A 21396-nucleotide genomic window follows, 5' to 3' on the forward strand; every position below is an offset into this window, starting at 1 on the left:
TTCCCGAAAGGAAATTTCATTTCCTTTCGGGAAGGGAAAGGGAATCTTGCGACCCTGAAAAGAAAGGCTTACAAAGACTCTGGAAAGGAGATAGGATCAAATGAAATGCAATTGAAAAGGACCAGAAAATCGGCAATTTTAGTGTCTTCTAAAAGTTGGCTGTGGGGAAATGAGCTGCATTGCAAAGGACCAACACATGCCAAAACTAAGCTCACAGACGTTGCAAAAGCAGGGGGAAAAGTCAACAATGACTGCACACCATAGGGAGAAAGATATGAGGGACATGGCATGGTGCCTTTTAAAAAAAATTTAAATTCCTTGCCAAACTGAAAAACATGGAAATGCAGGCAGGCCATATGCCATCAAGTGCAGGCACATGCAGCACAGCTTGCCAAAATTGGTCCCCACGGAAGGGCAAAAGAGAAAAGAAGGACTTAGAAACACGCAGGAATGGAGATGGCATCCAAGGAATTGCAATTGGAGGAGAAAAAATGAAAATTTGGGAAATTCCCCGATTACAAGGAAATGGACCGTGATTATATCAGGTGCAGTGCAAAACACAAAAACATGCCAAAACTACGCTCACAGATGTTGCAAAAGCAGAGGAAAACGTCAAGGAGGAAGACACAACTTGGAGGGGAAGATATGAGGGGCATTGCATGGTGCCTTTTAAAAAAATTTAAATTCCTTGCCAAACTGAAAAACATGGAAATGCAGGCAGGCCATATGCCATCAAGTGCAGGCACATGCAGCACAGCTTGCCAAAATTGGTCCCCACGGAAGGGCAAAAGAGAAAAGAAGGACTTAGAAACACGCAGGAATGGAGATGGCATCCAAGGAATTGCAATTGGAGGAGAAAAAATGAAAATTTGGGAAATTCCCCGATTACAAGGAAATGGACCGGGATTATATCAGGTGCAGTGCAAAACACAAAAACATGCCAAAACTAAGTTCACAGATGTTGCCAAAGCAGAGGAAAACGTCAAGGAGGAAGACACAACTTGGAGGGGAAGATATGAGGGACATTGCATGGATTCCTGAAGAAAGGAAACAAAAAGAAAAAAATCTGTCCCTAAGTCAAAGCCATCAAAAGGCATGGAATGCCTACAAGGGCAGGGAGAAGCACCAAAGATTCCTCTATTGGTCCCCATTGAAATCGCAAGATTCCCTTTCCCTTCCCGAAAGGAAATTTCATTTCCTTTCGGGAAGGGAAAGGGAATCTTGCAACCCTGAAAAGAAAGGCTTACAAAGACTCTGGAAAGGAGATAGGATCAAATGAAATGCAATTGAAAAGAACCGGAAAATCGGCAATTTTAGTGTCTTCTAAAAGTTGGCTGTGGGGAAATGAGCTGCATTGCAAAGGACCAACACATGCCAAAACTAAGCTCACAGACGTTGCAAAAGCAGGGGGAAAAGTCAACAATGACTGCACACCATAGGGAGACAGATATGAGGGACATGGCATGGTGCGTTAAAAAAAAAATAATTCCTTGCCAAACTGAAAAACATGGAAATGCAGGCAGGCCATATGCCATCAAGTGCAGGCACATGCAGCACAGCTTGCCAAAATTGGTCCCCACGGAAGGGCAAAAGAGAAAAGAAGGACTTACAAACACGCAGGAATGGAGATGGCATCCAAGGAATTGCAATTGGAGGAGAAAAAATGAAAATTTGGGAAATTCCCCGATTACAAGGAAATGGACCGGGATTATATCAGGTGCAGTGCAAAACACAAAAACATGCCAAAACTAAGCTCACAGATGTTGCCAAAGCAGAGGAAAATGTCAAGGAGGCAGACACAACTTGGAGGGGAAGATATGAGGGACATTGCATGGATACCTGAAGAAAGGAAACAAAATGAAAAAAATCTGTCCCTAAGTCAAAGCCATCAAAAGGCATGGAATGCCTACAAGGGCAGGGAGAAGCACCCAAGATTCCTCTATTGGTCCCCATTGAAATCGCAAGATTCCCTTTCCCTTCCCGAAAGGAAATTTCATTTCCTTTCGGGAAGGGAAAGGGAATCTTGCAACCCTGAAAAGAAAGGCTTACAAAGACTCTGGAAAGGAGATAGGATCAAATGAAATGCAATTGAAAAGAACCAGAAAATCGGCAATTTTAGTGTCTTCTAAAAGTTGGCTGTGGGGAAATGAGCTGCATTGCAAAGGACCAACACATGCCAAAACTAAGCTCACAGACGTTGCAAAAGCAGGGGGAAAAGTCAACAATGACTGCACACCATAGGGAGAAAGATATGAGGGACATGGCATGGTGCCTTTTAAAAAAAAATAAAATTCCTTGCCAAACTGAAAAACATGGAAATGCAGGCAGGCCATATGCCATCAAGTGCAGGCACATGCAGCACAGCTTGCCAAAATTGGTCCCCACGGAAGGGCAAAAGAGAAAAGAAGGACTTAGAAACACGCAGGAATGGAGATGGCATCCAAGGAATTGCAATTGGAGGAGAAAAAATGAAAATTTGGGAAATTCCCCGATTACAAGGAAATGGACCGGGATTATATCAGGTGCAGTGCAAAACACAAAAACATGCCAAAACTAAGTTCACAGATGTTGCCAAAGCAGAGGAAAACGTCAAGGAGGAAGACACAACCTGGAGGGGAAGATATCAGGGGCATTGCATGGATACCTGAAGAAAGAAAAAAAAAAGAAAAAAATCTGTCCCTAAGTCAAAGCCATCAAAAGGCATGGAATGCCTACAAGGGCAGGGAGAAGCACCAAAGATTCCTCTATTGGTCCCCATTGAAATTGCAAGATTCCCTTTCCCTTCCCGAAAGGAAATGAAATTTCATTTCGGTAAGGGAAAGGGAATCTTGCGACCCTGAAAGAAAGGCTTACAAAAATTCTGGAAAGGAGATAGGATCAAATGAAATGCAATTGAAAAGAACCAGAATATCGGCAATATTAATGTCTTCTAAAAGTTGGCTGTGGGGAAATGAGCTGCATTGCAAAGGACCAACACATGCCAATACTAAGCTCACAGACGTTGCAAAAGCAGGGGGAAAAGTCAACAATGACTGCACACCATAGGGAGACAGATATGAGGGACATGGCATGGTGCGTTAAAAAAAAAATAATTCCTTGCCAAACTGAAAAACATGGAAATGCAGGCAGGCCATATGCCATCAAGTGCAGGCACATGCAGCACAGCTTGCCAAAATTGGTCCCCACGGAAGGGCAAAAGAGAAAAGAAGGACTTACAAACACGCAGGAATGGAGATGGCATCCAAGGAATTGCAATTGGAGGAGAAAAAATGAAAATTTGGGAAATTCCCCGATTACAAGGAAATGGACCGGGATTATATCAGGTGCAGTGCAAAACACAAAAACATGCCAAAACTAAGCTCACAGATGTTGCCAAAGCAGAGGAAAATGTCAAGGAGGAAGACACAACTTGGAGGGGAAGATATGAGGGACATTGCATGGATACCTGAAGAAAGGAAACAAAATGAAAAAAATCTGTCCCTAAGTCAAAGCCATCAAAAGGCATGGAATGCCTACAAGGGCAGGGAGAAGCACCCAAGATTCCTCTATTGGTCCCCATTGAAATCGCAAGATTCCCTTTCCCTTCCCGAAAGGAAATTTCATTTCCTTTCGGGAAGGGAAAGGGAATCTTGCGACCCTGAAAAGAAAGGCTTACAAAGACTCTGGAAAGGAGATAGGATCAAATGAAATGCAATTGAAAAGGACCAGAAAATCGGCAATTTTAGTGTCTTCTAAAAGTTGGCTGTGGGGAAATGAGCTGCATTGCAAAGGACCAACACATGCCAAAACTAAGCTCACAGACGTTGCAAAAGCAGGGGGAAAAGTCAACAATGACTGCACACCATAGGGAGAAAGATATGAGGGACATGGCATGGTGCCTTTTAAAAAAAATTTAAATTCCTTGCCAAACTGAAAAACATGGAAATGCAGGCAGGCCATATGCCATCAAGTGCAGGCACATGCAGCACAGCTTGCCAAAATTGGTCCCCACGGAAGGGCAAAAGAGAAAAGAAGGACTTAGAAACACGCAGGAATGGAGATGGCATCCAAGGAATTGCAATTGGAGGAGAAAAAATGAAAATTTGGGAAATTCCCCGATTACAAGGAAATGGACCGTGATTATATCAGGTGCAGTGCAAAACACAAAAACATGCCAAAACTACGCTCACAGATGTTGCAAAAGCAGAGGAAAACGTCAAGGAGGAAGACACAACTTGGAGGGGAAGATATGAGGGGCATTGCATGGTGCCTTTTAAAAAAATTTAAATTCCTTGCCAAACTGAAAAACATGGAAATGCAGGCAGGCCATATGCCATCAAGTGCAGGCACATGCAGCACAGCTTGCCAAAATTGGTCCCCACGGAAGGGCAAAAGAGAAAAGAAGGACTTACAAACACGCAGGAATGGAGATGGCATCCAAGGAATTGCAATTGGAGGAGAAAAAATGAAAATTTGGGAAATTCCCCGATTACAAGGAAATGGACCGGGATTATATCAGGTGCAGTGCAAAACACAAAAACATGCCAAAACTAAGTTCACAGATGTTGCCAAAGCAGAGGAAAACGTCAAGGAGGAAGACACAACTTGGAGGGGAAGATATGAGGGACATTGCATGGATTCCTGAAGAAAGGAAACAAAAAGAAAAAAATCTGTCCCTAAGTCAAAGCCATCAAAAGGCATGGAATGCCTACAAGGGCAGGGAGAAGCACCAAAGATTCCTCTATTGGTCCCCATTGAAATCGCAAGATTCCCTTTCCCTTCCCGAAAGGAAATTTCATTTCCTTTCGGGAAGGGAAAGGGAATCTTGCAACCCTGAAAAGAAAGGCTTACAAAGACTCTGGAAAGGAGATAGGATCAAATGAAATGCAATTGAAAAGAACCGGAAAATCGGCAATTTTAGTGTCTTCTAAAAGTTGGCTGTGGGGAAATGAGCTGCATTGCAAAGGACCAACACATGCCAAAACTAAGCTCACAGACGTTGCAAAAGCAGGGGGAAAAGTCAACAATGACTGCACACCATAGGGAGACAGATATGAGGGACATGGCATGGTGCGTTAAAAAAAAAATAATTCCTTGCCAAACTGAAAAACATGGAAATGCAGGCAGGCCATATGCCATCAAGTGCAGGCACATGCAGCACAGCTTGCCAAAATTGGTCCCCACGGAAGGGCAAAAGAGAAAAGAAGGACTTACAAACACGCAGGAATGGAGATGGCATCCAAGGAATTGCAATTGGAGGAGAAAAAATGAAAATTTGGGAAATTCCCCGATTACAAGGAAATGGACCGGGATTATATCAGGTGCAGTGCAAAACACAAAAACATGCCAAAACTAAGCTCACAGATGTTGCCAAAGCAGAGGAAAATGTCAAGGAGGCAGACACAACTTGGAGGGGAAGATATGAGGGACATTGCATGGATACCTGAAGAAAGGAAACAAAATGAAAAAAATCTGTCCCTAAGTCAAAGCCATCAAAAGGCATGGAATGCCTACAAGGGCAGGGAGAAGCACCCAAGATTCCTCTATTGGTCCCCATTGAAATCGCAAGATTCCCTTTCCCTTCCCGAAAGGAAATTTCATTTCCTTTCGGGAAGGGAAAGGGAATCTTGCAACCCTGAAAAGAAAGGCTTACAAAGACTCTGGAAAGGAGATAGGATCAAATGAAATGCAATTGAAAAGAACCAGAAAATCGGCAATTTTAGTGTCTTCTAAAAGTTGGCTGTGGGGAAATGAGCTGCATTGCAAAGGACCAACACATGCCAAAACTAAGCTCACAGACGTTGCAAAAGCAGGGGGAAAAGTCAACAATGACTGCACACCATAGGGAGAAAGATATGAGGGACATGGCATGGTGCCTTTTAAAAAAAAATAAAATTCCTTGCCAAACTGAAAAACATGGAAATGCAGGCAGGCCATATGCCATCAAGTGCAGGCACATGCAGCACAGCTTGCCAAAATTGGTCCCCACGGAAGGGCAAAAGAGAAAAGAAGGACTTAGAAACACGCAGGAATGGAGATGGCATCCAAGGAATTGCAATTGGAGGAGAAAAAATGAAAATTTGGGAAATTCCCCGATTACAAGGAAATGGACCGGGATTATATCAGGTGCAGTGCAAAACACAAAAACATGCCAAAACTAAGTTCACAGATGTTGCCAAAGCAGAGGAAAACGTCAAGGAGGAAGACACAACCTGGAGGGGAAGATATCAGGGGCATTGCATGGATACCTGAAGAAAGGAAAAAAAAAGAAAAAAATCTGTCCCTAAGTCAAAGCCATCAAAAGGCATGGAATGCCTACAAGGGCAGGGAGAAGCACCAAAGATTCCTCTATTGGTCCCCATTGAAATCGCAAGATTCCCTTTCCCTTCCCGAAAGGAAATTTCATTTCGGTAAGGGAAAGGGAATCTTGCAACCCTGAAAAGAAAGGCTTACAAAGACTCTGGAAAGGAGATAGGATCAAATGAAATGCAATTGAAAAGGACCAGAAAATCGGCAATTTTAGTGTCTTCTAAAAGTTGGCTGTGGGGAAATGAGCTGCATTGCAAAGGACCAACACATGCCAAAACTAAGCTCACAGACGTTGCAAAAGCAGGGGGAAAAGTCAACAATGACTGCACACCATAGGGAGACAGATATGAGGGACATGGCATGGTGCGTTAAAAAAAAAATAATTCCTTGCCAAACTGAAAAACATGGAAATGCAGGCAGGCCATATGCCATCAAGTGCAGGCACATGCAGCACAGCTTGCCAAAATTGGTCCCCACGGAAGGGCAAAAGAGAAAAGAAGGACTTACAAACACGCAGGAATGGAGATGGCATCCAAGGAATTGCAATTGGAGGAGAAAAAATGAAAATTTGGGAAATTCCCCGATTACAAGGAAATGGACCGGGATTATATCAGGTGCAGTGCAAAACACAAAAACATGCCAAAACAAAGCTCACAGATGTTGCCAAAGCAGAGGAAAATGTCAAGGAGGAAGACACAACTTGGAGGGGAAGATATGAGGGACATTGCATGGATACCTGAAGAAAGGAAACAAAATGAAAAAAATCTGTCCCTAAGTCAAAGCCATCAAAAGGCATGGAATGCCTACAAGGGCAGGGAGAAGCACCCAAGATTCCTCTATTGGTCCCCATTGAAATCGCAAGATTCCCTTTCCCTTCCCGAAAGGAAATTTCATTTCCTTTCGGGAAGGGAAAGGGAATCTTGCAACCCTGAAAAGAAAGACTTACAAAGACTCTGGAAAGGAGATAGGATCAAATGAAATGCAATTGAAAAGAACCAGAAAATCGGCAATTTTAGTGTCTTCTAAAAGTTGGCTGTGGGGAAATGAGCTGCATTGCAAAGGACCAACACATGCCAAAACTAAGCTCACAGACGTTGCAAAAGCAGGGGGAAAAGTCAACAATGACTGCACACCATAGGGAGAAAGATATGAGGGACATGGCATGGTGCCTTTAAAAAAAAAATAAAATTCCTTGCCAAACTGAAAAACATGGAAATGCAGGCAGGCCATATGCCATCAAGTGCAGGCACATGCAGCACAGCTTGCCAAAATTGGTCCCCACGGAAGGGTAAAAGAGAAAAGAAGGACTTAGAAACACGCAGGAATGGAGATGGCATCCAAGGAATTGCAATTGGAGGAGAAAAAATGAAAATTTGGGAAATTCCCCGATTACAAGGAAATGGACCGGGATTATATCAGGTGCAGTGCAAAACACAAAAACATGCCAAAACTAAGTTCACAGATGTTGCCAAAGCAGAGGAAAACGTCAAGGAGGAAGACACAACCTGGAGGGGAAGATATCAGGGGCATTGCATGGATACCTGAAGAAAGAAAAAAAAAAGAAAAAAATCTGTCCCTAAGTCAAAGCCATCAAAAGGCATGGAATGCCTACAAGGGCAGGGAGAAGCACCCAAGATTCCTCTATTGGTCCCCATTGAAATCGCAAGATTCCCTTTCCCTTCCCGAAAGGAAATTTCATTTCGGTAAGGGAAAGGGAATCTTGCGACCCTGAAAGAAAGGCTTACAAAAACTCTGGAAAGGAGATAGGATCAAATGAAATGCAATTGAAAAGAACCAGAAAATCGGCAATATTAATGTCTTCTAAAAGTTGGCTGTGGGGAAATGAGCTGCATTGCAAAGGACCAACACATGCCAAAACTAAGCTCACAGACGTTGCAAAAGCAGGGGGAAACGTCAACAATGACTCCACACCATAGGGAGAAAGATATGAGGGACATGGCATGGTGCCTTTTAAAAAAAAATAAAATTCCTTGCCAAACTGAAAAACATGGAAATGCAGGCAGGCCATATGCCATCAAGTGCAGGCACATGCAGCACAGCTTGCCAAAATTTGTCCCCACGGAAGGGCAAAAGAGAAAAGAAGGACTTAGAAACACGCAGGAATGGAGATGGCATCCAAGGAATTGCAATTGGAGGAGAAAAAATGAAAATTTGGGAAATTCCCCGATTACAAGGAAATGGACCGGGATTATATCAGGTGCAGTGCAAAACACAAAAACATGCCAAAACTAAGTTCACAGATGTTGCCAAAGCAGAGGAAAAAGTCAAGGAGGAAGACACAACTTGGAGGGGAAGATATGAGGGGCATGGCATGCTGCCTTTTAAAAAAAATTTAAATTCCTTGCCAAACTGAAAAACATGGAAATGCAGGCAGGCCATATGCCTTCAAGTGCAGGCACATGCAGCACAGCTTGCCAAAATTGGTCCCCACGGAAGGGCGAAAGAGAAAAGAAGGACTTACAAACACGCAGGAATGGAGATGGCATCCAAGGAATTGTAATTGGAGGAGAAAAAATGAAAATTTGGGAAATTCCCCGATTACAAGGAAATGGACCGGGATTATATCAGGTGCAGTGCAAAACACAAAAACATGCCAAAACTAAGTTCACAGATGTTGCCAAAGCAGAGGAAAATGTCAAGGAGGCAGACACAACTTGGAGGGGAAGATATGAGGGACATTGCATGGATACCGGAAGAAAGGAAAAAAAAAGAAAAAAATCTGTCCCTAAGTCAAAGCCATCAAAAGGCATGGAATGCCTACAAGGGCAGGGAGAAGCACCAAAGATTCCTCTATTGGTCCCCATTGAAATCGCAAGATTCCCTTTCCCTTCCCGAAAGGAAATTTCATTTCCTTTCGGGAAGGGAAAGGGAATCTTGCGACCCTGAAAAGAAAGGCTTACAAAGACTCTGGAAAGGAGATAGGATCAAATGAAATGCAATTGAAAAGAACCAGAAAATCGGCAATTTTAGTGTCTTCTAAAAGTTGGCTGTGGGGAAATGAGCTGCATTGCAAAGGACCAACACATGCCAAAACTAAGCTCACAGACGTTGCAAAAGCAGGGGGAAAAGTCAACAATGACTGCACACCATAGGGAGAAAGATATGAGGGACATGGCATGGTGCCTTTTAAAAAAAATTTAAATTCCTTGCCAAACTGAAAAACATGGAAATGCAGGCAGGCCATATGCCATCAAGTGCAGGCACATGCAGCACAGCTTGCCAAAATTGGTCCCCACGGAAGGGCAAAAGAGAAAAGAAGGACTTAGAAACACGCAGGAATGGAGATGGCATCCAAAGAATTGCAATTGGAGGAGAAAAAATGAAAATTTGGGAAATTCCCCGATTACAAGGAAATGGACCGGGATTATATCAGGTGCAGTGCAAAACACAAAAACATGCCAAAACTAAGTTCACAGATGTTGCCAAAGCAGAGGAAAACGTCACGGAGGAAGACACAACTTGGAGGGGAAGATATGAGAGACATTGCATGGATACTTGAAGAAAGGAAAAAAAGAAGATAAAATTCTGTCCCTAAGTCAAAGCCATCAAAAGGCATGGAATTCCTACAAGGGCAGGGAGAAGCACCCAAGATTCCTCTATTGGTCCCCATTGAAATCGCAAGATTCCCTTTCCCTTCCCGAAAGGAAATTTCATTTCCTTTCGGGAAGGGAAAGGGAATCTTGCGACCCTGAAAAGAAAGGCTTACAAAGACTCTGGAAAGGAGATAGGATCAAATGAAATGCAATTGAAAAGAACCAGAAAATCGGCAATTTTAGTGTCTTCTAAAAGTTCGCTGTGAGGAAATGAACTGCATTGCAAAGGAGGAAAACCTGGAAAACCTAAGATCACTGATTTTGCAAACGCCGGGGAAAATGTCCTGGAGGAAAACAAAACTTGGAGGGGGAGATATCAGGGACAAGGTGTGGACACTTTAAAAATAAAAAAATTTCCATAAGTCGAAACATAAGCTGTGAGAAAAGGAGCTACATTTCAAAGGACCAAAAGAGGTCAAACTAAGCTCACAGATGTTGGAAAAGCAGGGGAAAAATCCAGGAGGAAGACAAAACTTGGAGGGGAAGGTATCAGGGACAAGACATGGAGAATTAAAAAAAAAAAAAAAAAATTCCTAAGTGGACAACATAAGTTGTGAAAAAAGGTGCTACATTTCAAAGCACCAAAATAGGTCAATACAAAGCTCACAGGTGTTGCAAAAGCAGCAGAAAAATTCATTGAGGAAAGTAAAACATGGAGGGGAAGATATCAGGGACAGGGCATGGATACTTTAAAAAAAAAAATAAAATTTCCCGAAGTCCAAAACATTATTTGTGAGAAAAGGAGGTACATATCCAAGGTACAAAACATGCCAAAACTTAGCTCACAGATGTTGCAAAAGCAAGGGAAAAAGTCAAGGAGGAAGACAAAACATGGAGGGCAAGATATCAGGGACATAGCATGGATACTTTAAAAAAGAGAAAAAACAAGCAAAAAATCTTGCCCTGAGTCAAAGGCATCCAAAGGCATGGCTTGCCATCTAGGGCAGGGACATGCACCAATGATTCTTCTAGTGATCCCCATTGAAATCGCAAGATTCCTTTTCCTTTCCTGAAAGGGAATGAAGTTTTATCCCCACTGAAGGCCAAAGCAGTAAAGAAGAGGCTACAAACACGGTGGAATGGAGATACCTCCAAATGATTTGCAATTGGGGTAAAAAAAGAAAAAAAATTTGTAAATTTTCAAAATTTATTGACTATAATAAAATGTCCCGGGATTATATCAGGTTCTGTGTAAAGGACCTAATTTTGGCAGCCTTTAAGAGTTTATTAAACGTCAGGTATATGTGACCTCTTCCTGTGCTCTGCCAAAATATACTTTCAGCAACCTCCCCTTTTATTCCACGTGGAATCACATTATAAAACTGTTATTTGATGCCATAAAACAATGTGAATCTGTCTGTTATGTGTTCACTTGACTAAATAGTATTCATTTTATTTCTGCATTTGCATGCTTTTCTTTGAAATCTGGAGTTAAGCAACTGAATCTCTTTGAGGATTAAGCACATTTTACTGGTGTGTGTATAAGTTATTGGCAAATTAGCAGAATGTCATTGTATGAGCCTTGACAGTGCTTGCTAGCGGGGAAATGCACAAAGAATGTGTTCTGGCTTGGCTCCGATTGTGTTACTTGGTGTTTCTAATACTGAATACAATTTATTAACTTCTGGGGAAAACCATGTCTTAGAGCTGCAGAGGGAAATTACTGAGTACCTCCAATGATCTATAATCTTTGTTCAAAGAAACGATTTTACTATTTGCTTTTGAAAAATAGGTTCTGGGATTCGGTGATAGTAGAGGGGAAAGTTTTCAGGCTTTGTCCTTCCAGAGCCAGTAGTACCTGTAAAATCAAGGTAATTAATTATAATCTGATAGCAGCAGATGTCACTATTTAGGAGCCAGTCGTTGTTGACTCTTCTCCAGCAGTGACCAACACAGATGCTTCAGTGTAAGGGTGGAAGCAGCTACAATTCATGCTGACACCCCAGTGGGGATTTCCTCCTCAGCAAGAAATGCTGCTGGTTGGTCCATATTATGAAGCATGGAGGACTTAAATAGCCATTCTAGATAATATTTGACAACTCTCTGGGAAGCACATTGCAGTCCCTTACCACCCTCAGAGTGTTTTCTCCTAGTATGTAATCTAAATATCCCTTGTTTTGGTTTAAAACCATTCACTCTTGTTCTGTTACTGCCTGCCCATATAAAAAGTAACTCTTTTATAAGCCCCCCTTAGGTACTGGAAGGCTGCAATGAGGTGTCCCCAGAGCCTTCTCTTCTCAGTGATAACTTCAAGAGAACTCTTGTGATGTTCTCCTTATCTTTGGTGGTGTTCCCTCTTAGTCTTTCCCCTTGTGTGCTCCATTCACTAAATTCCCTTGGTTTTATTTCTTGTTGGACACTTGGGAACTGTGCTGTTTTGGTAAGATGTAAGGGGAGAGGAACAGAAATAAAAGGAAGCCAACTCATCCTAGAATATGCAATGTGTGTCACAGTATGCAGTGACATCCCCAGTCACCTGGCTGGGTGTGCCCACACTGAATTCATGCAGGAGGAACAAGGGAGACACAAGGATAGAGGGGATTATAGGCTGCCATTGTGTTTTGGTTATTCCTCAGGATCTGTAGAGTTGGAGCTCATCAGGAAGAATTCTTTAAGGTCCGTGTACTGTGAGACTGATGCTGTAACAACACCTAAAAGCCACAGCAGGGTTTTGTGATGTGTGTTTGCTATCCCATCCTTTTCCTCTTGCAGAACCAGCCCAGCCTGGTCCTGGCCTTCTCTTCTTGCAAGAAGAAAGCTCAGTTTTGCCTGTGTTTGTGTCCTTTGTCTTGCAGACTGCAGGCATCGGTGAGTAGGCAATGGCACCATGGACTTCAGACTGTATGTGGTGATGAATTAAGGGTTTCCTTTGGTCTCCCTTACTCTACTGTACTAATTGGGTGAAAGACTGCAGTGGAAATGTCCTTCGAGCTGAAATTTCTGGGTGTGGTCAGGGTATTTTGGACATATTTTTTCTGATTTCCAGAATTTGTTCCGTTCTGAGGGGACATAAAGTATTTTAAATAGCTTTTAATTTTTCAATTTGAAAAGACAATTCATTTTAAAATTGATTTGGCTATGAGTGAAACCATCTGTGTTCAATTAATTAAGGAAAAACAATCGCTGGAAGCAAAAATAAAATATTTTGGTTTACCACTTTGGTAAGACTTTGGTAGACTTTGGTAGACTTTGGTCTTGCTTTCAAAATTGAAGCATTGAACTGAAGATTTAAAAACCAAACAACACTTCCAGAAAAACCAAAACAAACCACCAAAAACCACACCCAAACCTATGAACAAAGGCAAAACCCCACAAACCTTGTTTATATCAGATTGGCCTGCAATAAACTTTTTGAGTCTTATTTTTCTATTCTGCTAATAAATAAAAAGTGATCAGTTTTCCACAAACCTTTCTGCAATTGTGATTTTTATCAGAGAACTGAGGTACTTGGAACTTATGACTTTTGAGTAAAAAACGGAAGTTTTCTTCAACCTCCAGTTAGGCATTGTAGATGCTGGGTTAAGCCTTGCTCTCATTTACAGCATTTCCTCTGATTTCAGCATTTTACTCCCTAGTGCGCAGGGCTCAGAGCAGTGTGATTGCTCCCAAGGCTCACAGTCAGGGTGCTTGGGAGGAACTGTGATAGGACCCCTTCTGCTTTGAGGTGAATTGCTCAAATCTATAAAAATGATGGGAAAATAAAGATACTGGAAAAGGTTTGTACTCTAAATTCAAGTTTTACATAAATGGGTAAAAAACTATAAACAGTTATAAATAGAGAAACTAAAATAGTGATGTGAGACAACAGCAAAGGAAAAAAAATTAAAATTCCCTTTCTTAAAAGGTTTTCATGCCCGTATGGTGTGGAAAACCTCTGCTTTGTCGTTTTCCTTTTCTGTCCTGCAGTGTTTTGAAACTGGATTACTTCATCAGGCAATACCAAACAATCTGCATCCGTGGACATCCAATGGAAAGTAGTGAAAGTCTTTCAAGACAAAGCCAAATAAAATACAGGAATATCAGGAACATTCAGTGGGGATGGAAGTCCAGAGCTCTGCATGTTTTGGTTGTTGGGTTTTTTTGAATGAAAACCCCACATGCAAGTGGCTTTCAAGCCAACTAAGTGTTCATAGCAGGTGTCCAGACACAGACACTGGGTCATTTTCTCAGTAGTGCTATCAAAATGGATGAAAACTCCAGCACAGTGAGATCCTCGCCTGCTATAAATTAACTTCAGTAATGCCAATTTCGATTCTGGGGCTGGAATTCATCTGACACAATGCCTTAATTTTCAGCGCAAACTCTGTGATCTGTGCAAGCTGTGCTCACCTTTATTTGGAGAGTTTCATCCCTGCCTGAAGTGTCTGCCTGAGAGAAGCCAGGGGAATTATCTCTACTTCCTTCCACTGAGTACAAAGGGAGAGGAGCTGACAATCTCAGATGTAGCTATTTACTTAGTCCTTGTAAACAGTGAGTGTTAGATGAGGTGCATTTGACCCTGGTTGTGGCTTTCCATAAAAATTGAGAAGAAACTCTCATTGGCCTGGGCATTTTTAAGAGCTCCATAAAGACGAGACATCAGAATTATGGTCAGATATTCTTTGACCACACAGTGACTTTTTGTCACATGTGACCAGCCTCTTAGTCCACAATAGAGGACACCAAAGTCAAATGAATGTAGCTGCTCGACCTGAGGTGCTTTAAGAGGTCTGGATTGGAAAGGAAGACTCCCAGCCTGTCACAACTTGATCCTGGGCCCTGCATCAAGGTGAGAAACAAGCCTGAAAATCAGGCATGCCAGGAGTTGTGGAGAGGAATTAGCTGAATGCAGAGCTCTGCAGACAAGGTGGGCTGATCTATGCCCATTCTGGGGAAAGTCACAAGGGATTCCTGCTCTGGACAGCTTCATGATGCAGAGGCTTAAATGGCTGCCTCTGCCATGGAAGTGTTGACATCAAGTGTTCTTTGCTGGTGGACATGCGGATGTTTAGAAAATACAAGCATCCATCTATAAGTAGGAATTTTAAGAACCTGCATCTTTAATTTTTGCATTCCAAGTAACAGCTACCTCCTTTGCCAGTTCAGCCCTAAAGGAGTTGCAACTTTCCAGAAATGTGTGGAAACACCTGCAAGGGCACGAGAATTGGGCTCCAGAGAACATGTACATCCCACACCATGCATCCATGGTCTCTGACTTTCAAGCCTCGCTGGTGCTGCCTTTGAAGTCAATGAGAATTTTGCTATTGACCTCAGCTGGAATGAGATCAATGGGAACAAGCCCTTAGGTAAATATGCTCAGACACATTAATCAAAGGTGTGTTTGTTTCCTTAATGACTTTTTAGACCTGGCAGAAGGGAGGACTTCAAATTGTTTCAATAGAGTGAGGGCAGCTTTAAGAGTGCAGTTTCAAAAGCCAGACCTTTAAGGTATTTTGCAATTGTCTAAGTAGGTGGTATGTATGTCTTGAAGCATTTGGTTTCAACATAAAGGTCACCCCAGAGACGTGTGTAAATGTCTCCTGCATTTCTCTTTTTTGACTTTCTGGTCTCTGTGGTGCTCCAATTACCTTTCACAGCACTGTTGATGCAGACAAGCTGAACCAGCTTTGTTTTGGCTGGAGATATTAAACAGTCCTATCTAATTTTCTGACAGATTTTCTTCCAACCTAATCTAAATTCTCTTTGTTTTTATATGCTACCAATCTATTCTGTGCATGACAGCATTTAGTCATGCCAAATGAGTGAACCAGGAGTCAAAAATTTTTTGCTAGCATCTCATTAAGATGAAATTAGACATTTTTACATTTGAAAATTACCCTCTATTTTAATAACAGAAAAAGAAATTGAGGAGCTTAAATAATGTGGGAGTTTTTAAGAAGAGGGAATTTCTATGCGACTTTGAAAGAGCATTAATCATAAGCACATATATTGTGATATGGATTTCATAACACAGGCACCCACCAACACACAAATACCTGATTTTTTTAATCCAGAATTTTTTCATCCTTTTTACCTAACTCCTCTCTAGAAAAATGTAATGACCTTGAGAGAGTAAGAAACAAAAATGAAACCATGCTGAAAAACTTTTATCTTTTTATTATTGGTGCCTTTACATTAATACTGCTGCTTTGTGCTGAGAAAACCAACCTGTTACACGTAAGGTAACTGTAATATACAACATAGAAATGCAGTCTAAGTTAATTACAACAAGGAGCTACAAAAAAAATTCGTAGGAAAGAAGTCACCTAACATTGCAACTGTGCTTGCAACAATCACTCCCTTACTGCAGGACTATGCACATTGTGAACCATGGTTATTTACATGTCCCTTACAACCGTTAACAACAGAAGGGCTAAAATCAGTCTAAAAAGTTCCAGAACATCACTATATACTGTACAATCCTCAAAAATAATTTATTACACTGTTTCTAAAAAAAGGTACTAATTTTGCTTGGATGTCTTTTGTTTTCTGGTGTTCTCTGGAGCGCACAACATGTGCAAAATTTTTGACTAACAGTCTAAAAACTCAAGAACTGAACCACGAGCCACAATCACAGAGACGAAGTGGTGGAGTCCAGAACTTCCCTCCCGTTGCACACGGTTGGCACGTACATACTGGCAGATGCTGGAAGAGAAAGAGAGGGGAAAATCAGTTGACTTCAGCACAGTAAAAAGGGGCAACAAGCAGAATGAGAATTTGTGCTGGTCTGGACCATCTCACTCCATTTTACCAAGGTGCCTAATGAAAATATGTCAGCAGCAGAGCTGGTGGAGGTGCTGCTTGCATCTCTACATGGCAACTCAGACCTCAGGCTGAAGCATCCTCTGAAGAAATCTGATTTCACTTTGCTGCCCACTGGGAGCACAGAGGGTGGTTACACTTCTCCAAGAAGTGTTGGAATAAAAGAAATGATTTTTTATTTTTTTCCTCAATGATTCTGTGCCACTGGGCCTCACTTTGTAGCACTTTGCATGGTAGTGTGAATTAATACAGCTATAATGGTATCAAAATACCTCAGTAGAAAAAAGTGAAGCTTTGGATTTTTTTTTGTTTTATTGGCAAGAAATGCTAAGGTCTGATCCTTTGAGCTTTCACATAATTGGAGCGGACATTCATGAAGAAAATAAATGTAGTTTTAAACCCAGGAGATAATCTACCATATTAGAATTCTGTGTCAATCACCTTTTAATTAATAAAAATAAGAATTCTAAGAACATACTGGGTGAAGTGAATAAATTTTTTAATAACTGAATTTAAAAGCAAGATTATTTCTCACCTAATCCCAGAATAATTTCTGCCTATAATATGCTTCACTTCTAGGAGTTCTGGATCAGGATTCAGTGTGCATCCAGAGGTGAGGACCAGATTCTGATCAACTTGTTTACATTTTATACATCAGTTTTTCATTGCTTTAGTGTTATTAGGAGACAATTAATCTGAGTATAACAATCTGTTTCCAAATGTATTTGTATTTTGAGCAGAGAATATATTACCCTATTCTGCTTAAGTCTGTGGATTCTAATTTAAAAGCAAATTGTTTTGCCCATCTTTGTTAAAATTATCCATTGGGCATCAGGAATGTGTTTTCAGATACTCTGTGACATCTCTGCTCAGGGCACTATAGAGCTGCTTTTTGAAAGATACATTAGGTAAATGGTAACAGTGACCCAGAGAAATGTGATGCCTTCATCAAAGAAAACACACGGCAAGCAATGACTTAGTAAACTCAATCACCCAGTGTAAAAAGCAATTTATGCAGCTGACAAGGGCATGCTCAATCTTCCACATCTGCTGCTGGCTGCACTCTCAGTTGCACACTGGTTCTGTAAAGATGTCCAGTATAAATTTTAGAAAAAATTATTCTTTCTTCAAATCAGCTGGCATTTTTCAGTCATTCATTGACTGAATAAATATTTCATGGAAAACAGAATTGCTGTAACAAAAGAAATTTAGAGGCATCTGCTAATAACTAATTTAGGGGACTAACCTACTACTTAGAGGGCAGGACATCTTCCTGAAGCAGGAGACCCAAGAACAAGCCCCTTTTCTAGGTTAGGTCAATGGAATTTGGTCTCTGACAACAAGGATGTGTATTGTGAGTCACAGGTGTGAAGGAGCTGTTGTGTGTAAAAGACCACAGGGCACCATGCCTGTGATTTCTAAAAATTAATTTGTATTTTGTATTCTGGTTTTATATTCTGTTTTTAACTGATTATAATGTGGCAGCACAATGAGCTAAACTATTTTTAATTGTTATTTTTATTTTCTACTTTTTGTTACAAAACAGAAAAAATCAGTTCTGCTCAGGAAACCTGATTCCAATCCCTGTTCTACTGCAGTTTGGCTACTGGCAAAAGCATTTTGTTTCCATGAACATCAGTCGCTTAACCAGAATTCTTTTAGCTTCAGGCTTGCTTTTTTTGAAGTCCAACACACTGACAAGCATGAATAGCTCAAATACTATGGTAACTGGGTCAGGAGGATATCAAAATTGGACAGAAATATATGGTGGTAGGCGAGAAATGAGTGCCCTTGCCTTTTAAGTTTCCAGGCTTCCTGCACAGCATGGAGCTCTCTTGCAGTGCTGGGATGCAGTTATTAACTCTGCTGGGTGGAGTAAAGTGCTCACACTGAGCATCCAGCTCTCCTGAGACAGAACAAAAGACTTTGCTTTTCATTACAGACCTCAGCAGTGTTAATCACTGGCCCTGCAGGGTTCTGAGCTGCACTCTGTGTCTGATACAGCCACCAAGGGCTTTCCTGGAATACTGCTGCATATGCAAGAGACACTTCACCTTCATTCTGTGTTGAGACCAAGGACAAAAGTGTGACATCAGCAGAAGTTGGTTTGGCTCAAGTTCATGCTTTTGATCTCTCTTTTTCTGGCTGTCCCTCATTTTGCTTAGATAATCCAAGGGAAAGAACCAGAGGTACAATGCAGGAGCCCAGCACTGCCGTGGTGACCTTGCAGCTTTGCCTACACAGCCAAGAACAGGCGGATCTGAATTTACTGCCTGTGTGCCACTTGGAGCCATAGAGCCAGAGAATCTCCTGTCTTGGAAGGGACCCACAAGGGTCATTGAGTCCAATTGCCCTCTGTGCACAGGGCAACCCCAGGAACCACACCCATGTGCCTGAGAGCATTGTCTCCTCTACTCATGCTCACAGCTGGACAACTGTGAGTTAATCTCTGTTATGTCAGGGCTAGTTTGGAGACAGGCCCAGGAAAATAAATTCAGAGGGAATAAAATTGTCAGTCTGGCTATAAACAGAAGGTTCAATTCTCCTTGTGACCCCTGTGCAGGCCAACTGGAGGAGCTCAGCTCTGTGGGCACTCTCCATGTGGGTGTAACTTGGATAAATGACATCCGGGTGTAAAAGCTTAGTCTGGATCATGAAGGTGCTTATGAATTCAGGAATGTGAGTTCTCTGTGAAGTTTTATGGGTGCTGAAGCCCATAAAAGAGGAAAATGGAGGAACATCCCAATGGGGGAGGCGCTGCCGGGACAACAGAACTTATGCAGCACATAATAGGAATTTTCAGAACCAAATGGGAATTTTCAGAATCGAAACAGTGTGCACAAATATATACATTTCAAAACATGTCATATACCCAAGCACACTGTTACCCTCCTTCTGTTTGTCTTAAATCTATATTCTTTTTCTAGTCCAGACTTCGTCTATCAAAATGATCAAAGCTCAACACTAACACTTAGACTACCCAAAAGCATCCTGTGTGCCACCTTTTCTCAGAGTGACCAGATTTCATGGTTCAGGAAGCTGTGTTAAAACTGTCTGTGTGTCACCTGCTGTTCAAGAGCCACCATGCTCATGGCATTCATGTTCACTGGAGTGAAGCGGTGGTGGCAGCCCTGAGATGCAATGGAGGTGGGAATCTGTGGAGACAGGAAAAGCACTGACCTCTAGAGCTCAGATAATGTTAAAGAGATGGCTTTTCAAAGTTACTAGAATGCCTTAGAGCTAATTCTGATGAGTTTGATATTAAGAAGTTTCTGAATGATGAAAAATGCCATCGAGACCAAAATAAAAACAAGCTGACTGCCCCAGGAGTGATGAGAGGAATATTTTAGACAAAGATTAGAAGCAATTTGGATGGCAAACATTTTTGAGTTTTATAAAGGACTAAATAGTTAAGAAAAATAATGAAAAATTATTTTAAATAATTTTAAATTAATGGAAGGGAGTAAGGGAAGATTTTTCATCTTGAAAATATTGTCACTGTGATAGACAGTGTTATTTTCCCAAATAATTGTCCTAGATGGAAACTATGGGGCTGTTTCCTTTGTGTGTGATGGACCTTTTAGCCCTACTTCCATGTCTTCCCATGGTCTAAAAACCCAACAAGGTGAGCAGCCCTGATTCAATTAGATGGAAGCAGTAAAAGTAAATAACTGCAGCAACCTTTCCAAACAATGAAGTTGTAAGAGATTGCAAGTCTGGATTTTTATGCTTTTCTTAATGTTCTCAAGCTGTTCTCAAGCCTGATAATGCAGATTTTAATGTGAAGATGTGCACTGAGGATGTCTCTCAGCTGCCTGCATGCTTACACACATGTTATTCAGCCATTAAAATAAAAGTATCAAATTCCAAAATGCAATCCAGAATCCAATAGAAAGTATTTATGAATCAAATTTATTTCTCACTAAGCTCATTCCATAGCATGAGAGTGTTAAAAAACTTGGAAAGACCATTTACACAAAATTGATAAGGATTGAAAAGAATCTCATGGGGCTTACCATTTCACCAAGGGACCACGCTTCTAAGAGTTTTTGGGAAATGATTGGTCTTTTGGGAGTGTTCAGCACTTCAGGCACATAGTGCCATCTCATTAAATTTTCCAAAATAGCAAGGAGTGTTTGCTCTCTGGTGCCAGGACCGGATGCAGTCCTGGCTGATGACACTGGGGACCTATAGAGCCAGATGGCTGATGTCTTGTTAGGGGACCCTGGGAATTCCTGCAGAGTGTTTTGGGGTGGGAGAGCCAGAAATGGCTGGGATCCCTTCACTTGCTAATCCTGCTAATGTGATACACAGGAGGGTGCCAAATTGCTGCCATTCTCTGTCTGAAATCTGAAGTGCTTGAGACAATTTTGAAATTTAAGTGACACTCAAAAACCTCAGGCTATGTTATTGTGAATATGCTGGAAAAGCCTTGCTCTGTGCCCCCCCTTTCCTCTGTTTCTTATTCCCCTCCTCTTTATAGTTGTAGTGTGCTTTTCAAGTAGATTTCCAGGGTGGACATGCTGTCCAGAGAGCTCTGTGGACGGGGTGCTGCGTGCTCCCATCTTTGATGAGTTAAGTTAGTTAAGCTAGACAAAGAAAAAATCCCAAACAAATATACAGGTGACCTTTTTTTTTTTTTTTGTAATCCATAAAACTCTCTGAGCAACTCACCCAGAAAAGCAGTGACAGCCTCAAAACAAAATCACAGCTTGTGATGAAGAGAGTGAAGATGAAGGGAAGAAGGGAATCA

The 21396-nt window shown here is 41.5% G+C and overlaps 1 protein-coding gene across 3 annotated transcripts in view; it reads right to left on the minus strand.

The window, feature by feature from the left end:
• Positions 1-15978: 15978 nt before the first annotated feature.
• GRM3 (glutamate metabotropic receptor 3) overlaps positions 15979-21396 on the minus strand; it is a 104093-nt gene continuing 98675 nt past the window's right edge. For all 3 annotated transcript variants that reach the window (XM_054280195.1, XM_054280180.1, XM_054280189.1), the window contains one exon: positions 15979-16526. In XM_054280195.1, coding sequence (XP_054136170.1) covers positions 16453-16526 — 74 coding nt within the window. In that variant the 3' untranslated portion in view covers positions 15979-16452. The remainder of the gene's footprint in view (positions 16527-21396) is intronic.

Source organism: Melozone crissalis, unplaced genomic scaffold (genome assembly GCF_028551555.1).
Source record: "Melozone crissalis strain CALT ecotype California unplaced genomic scaffold, PUWL_Pcris_2 ptg000004l_1, whole genome shotgun sequence".
Taxonomy (NCBI): domain Eukaryota; kingdom Metazoa; phylum Chordata; class Aves; order Passeriformes; family Passerellidae; genus Melozone; species Melozone crissalis.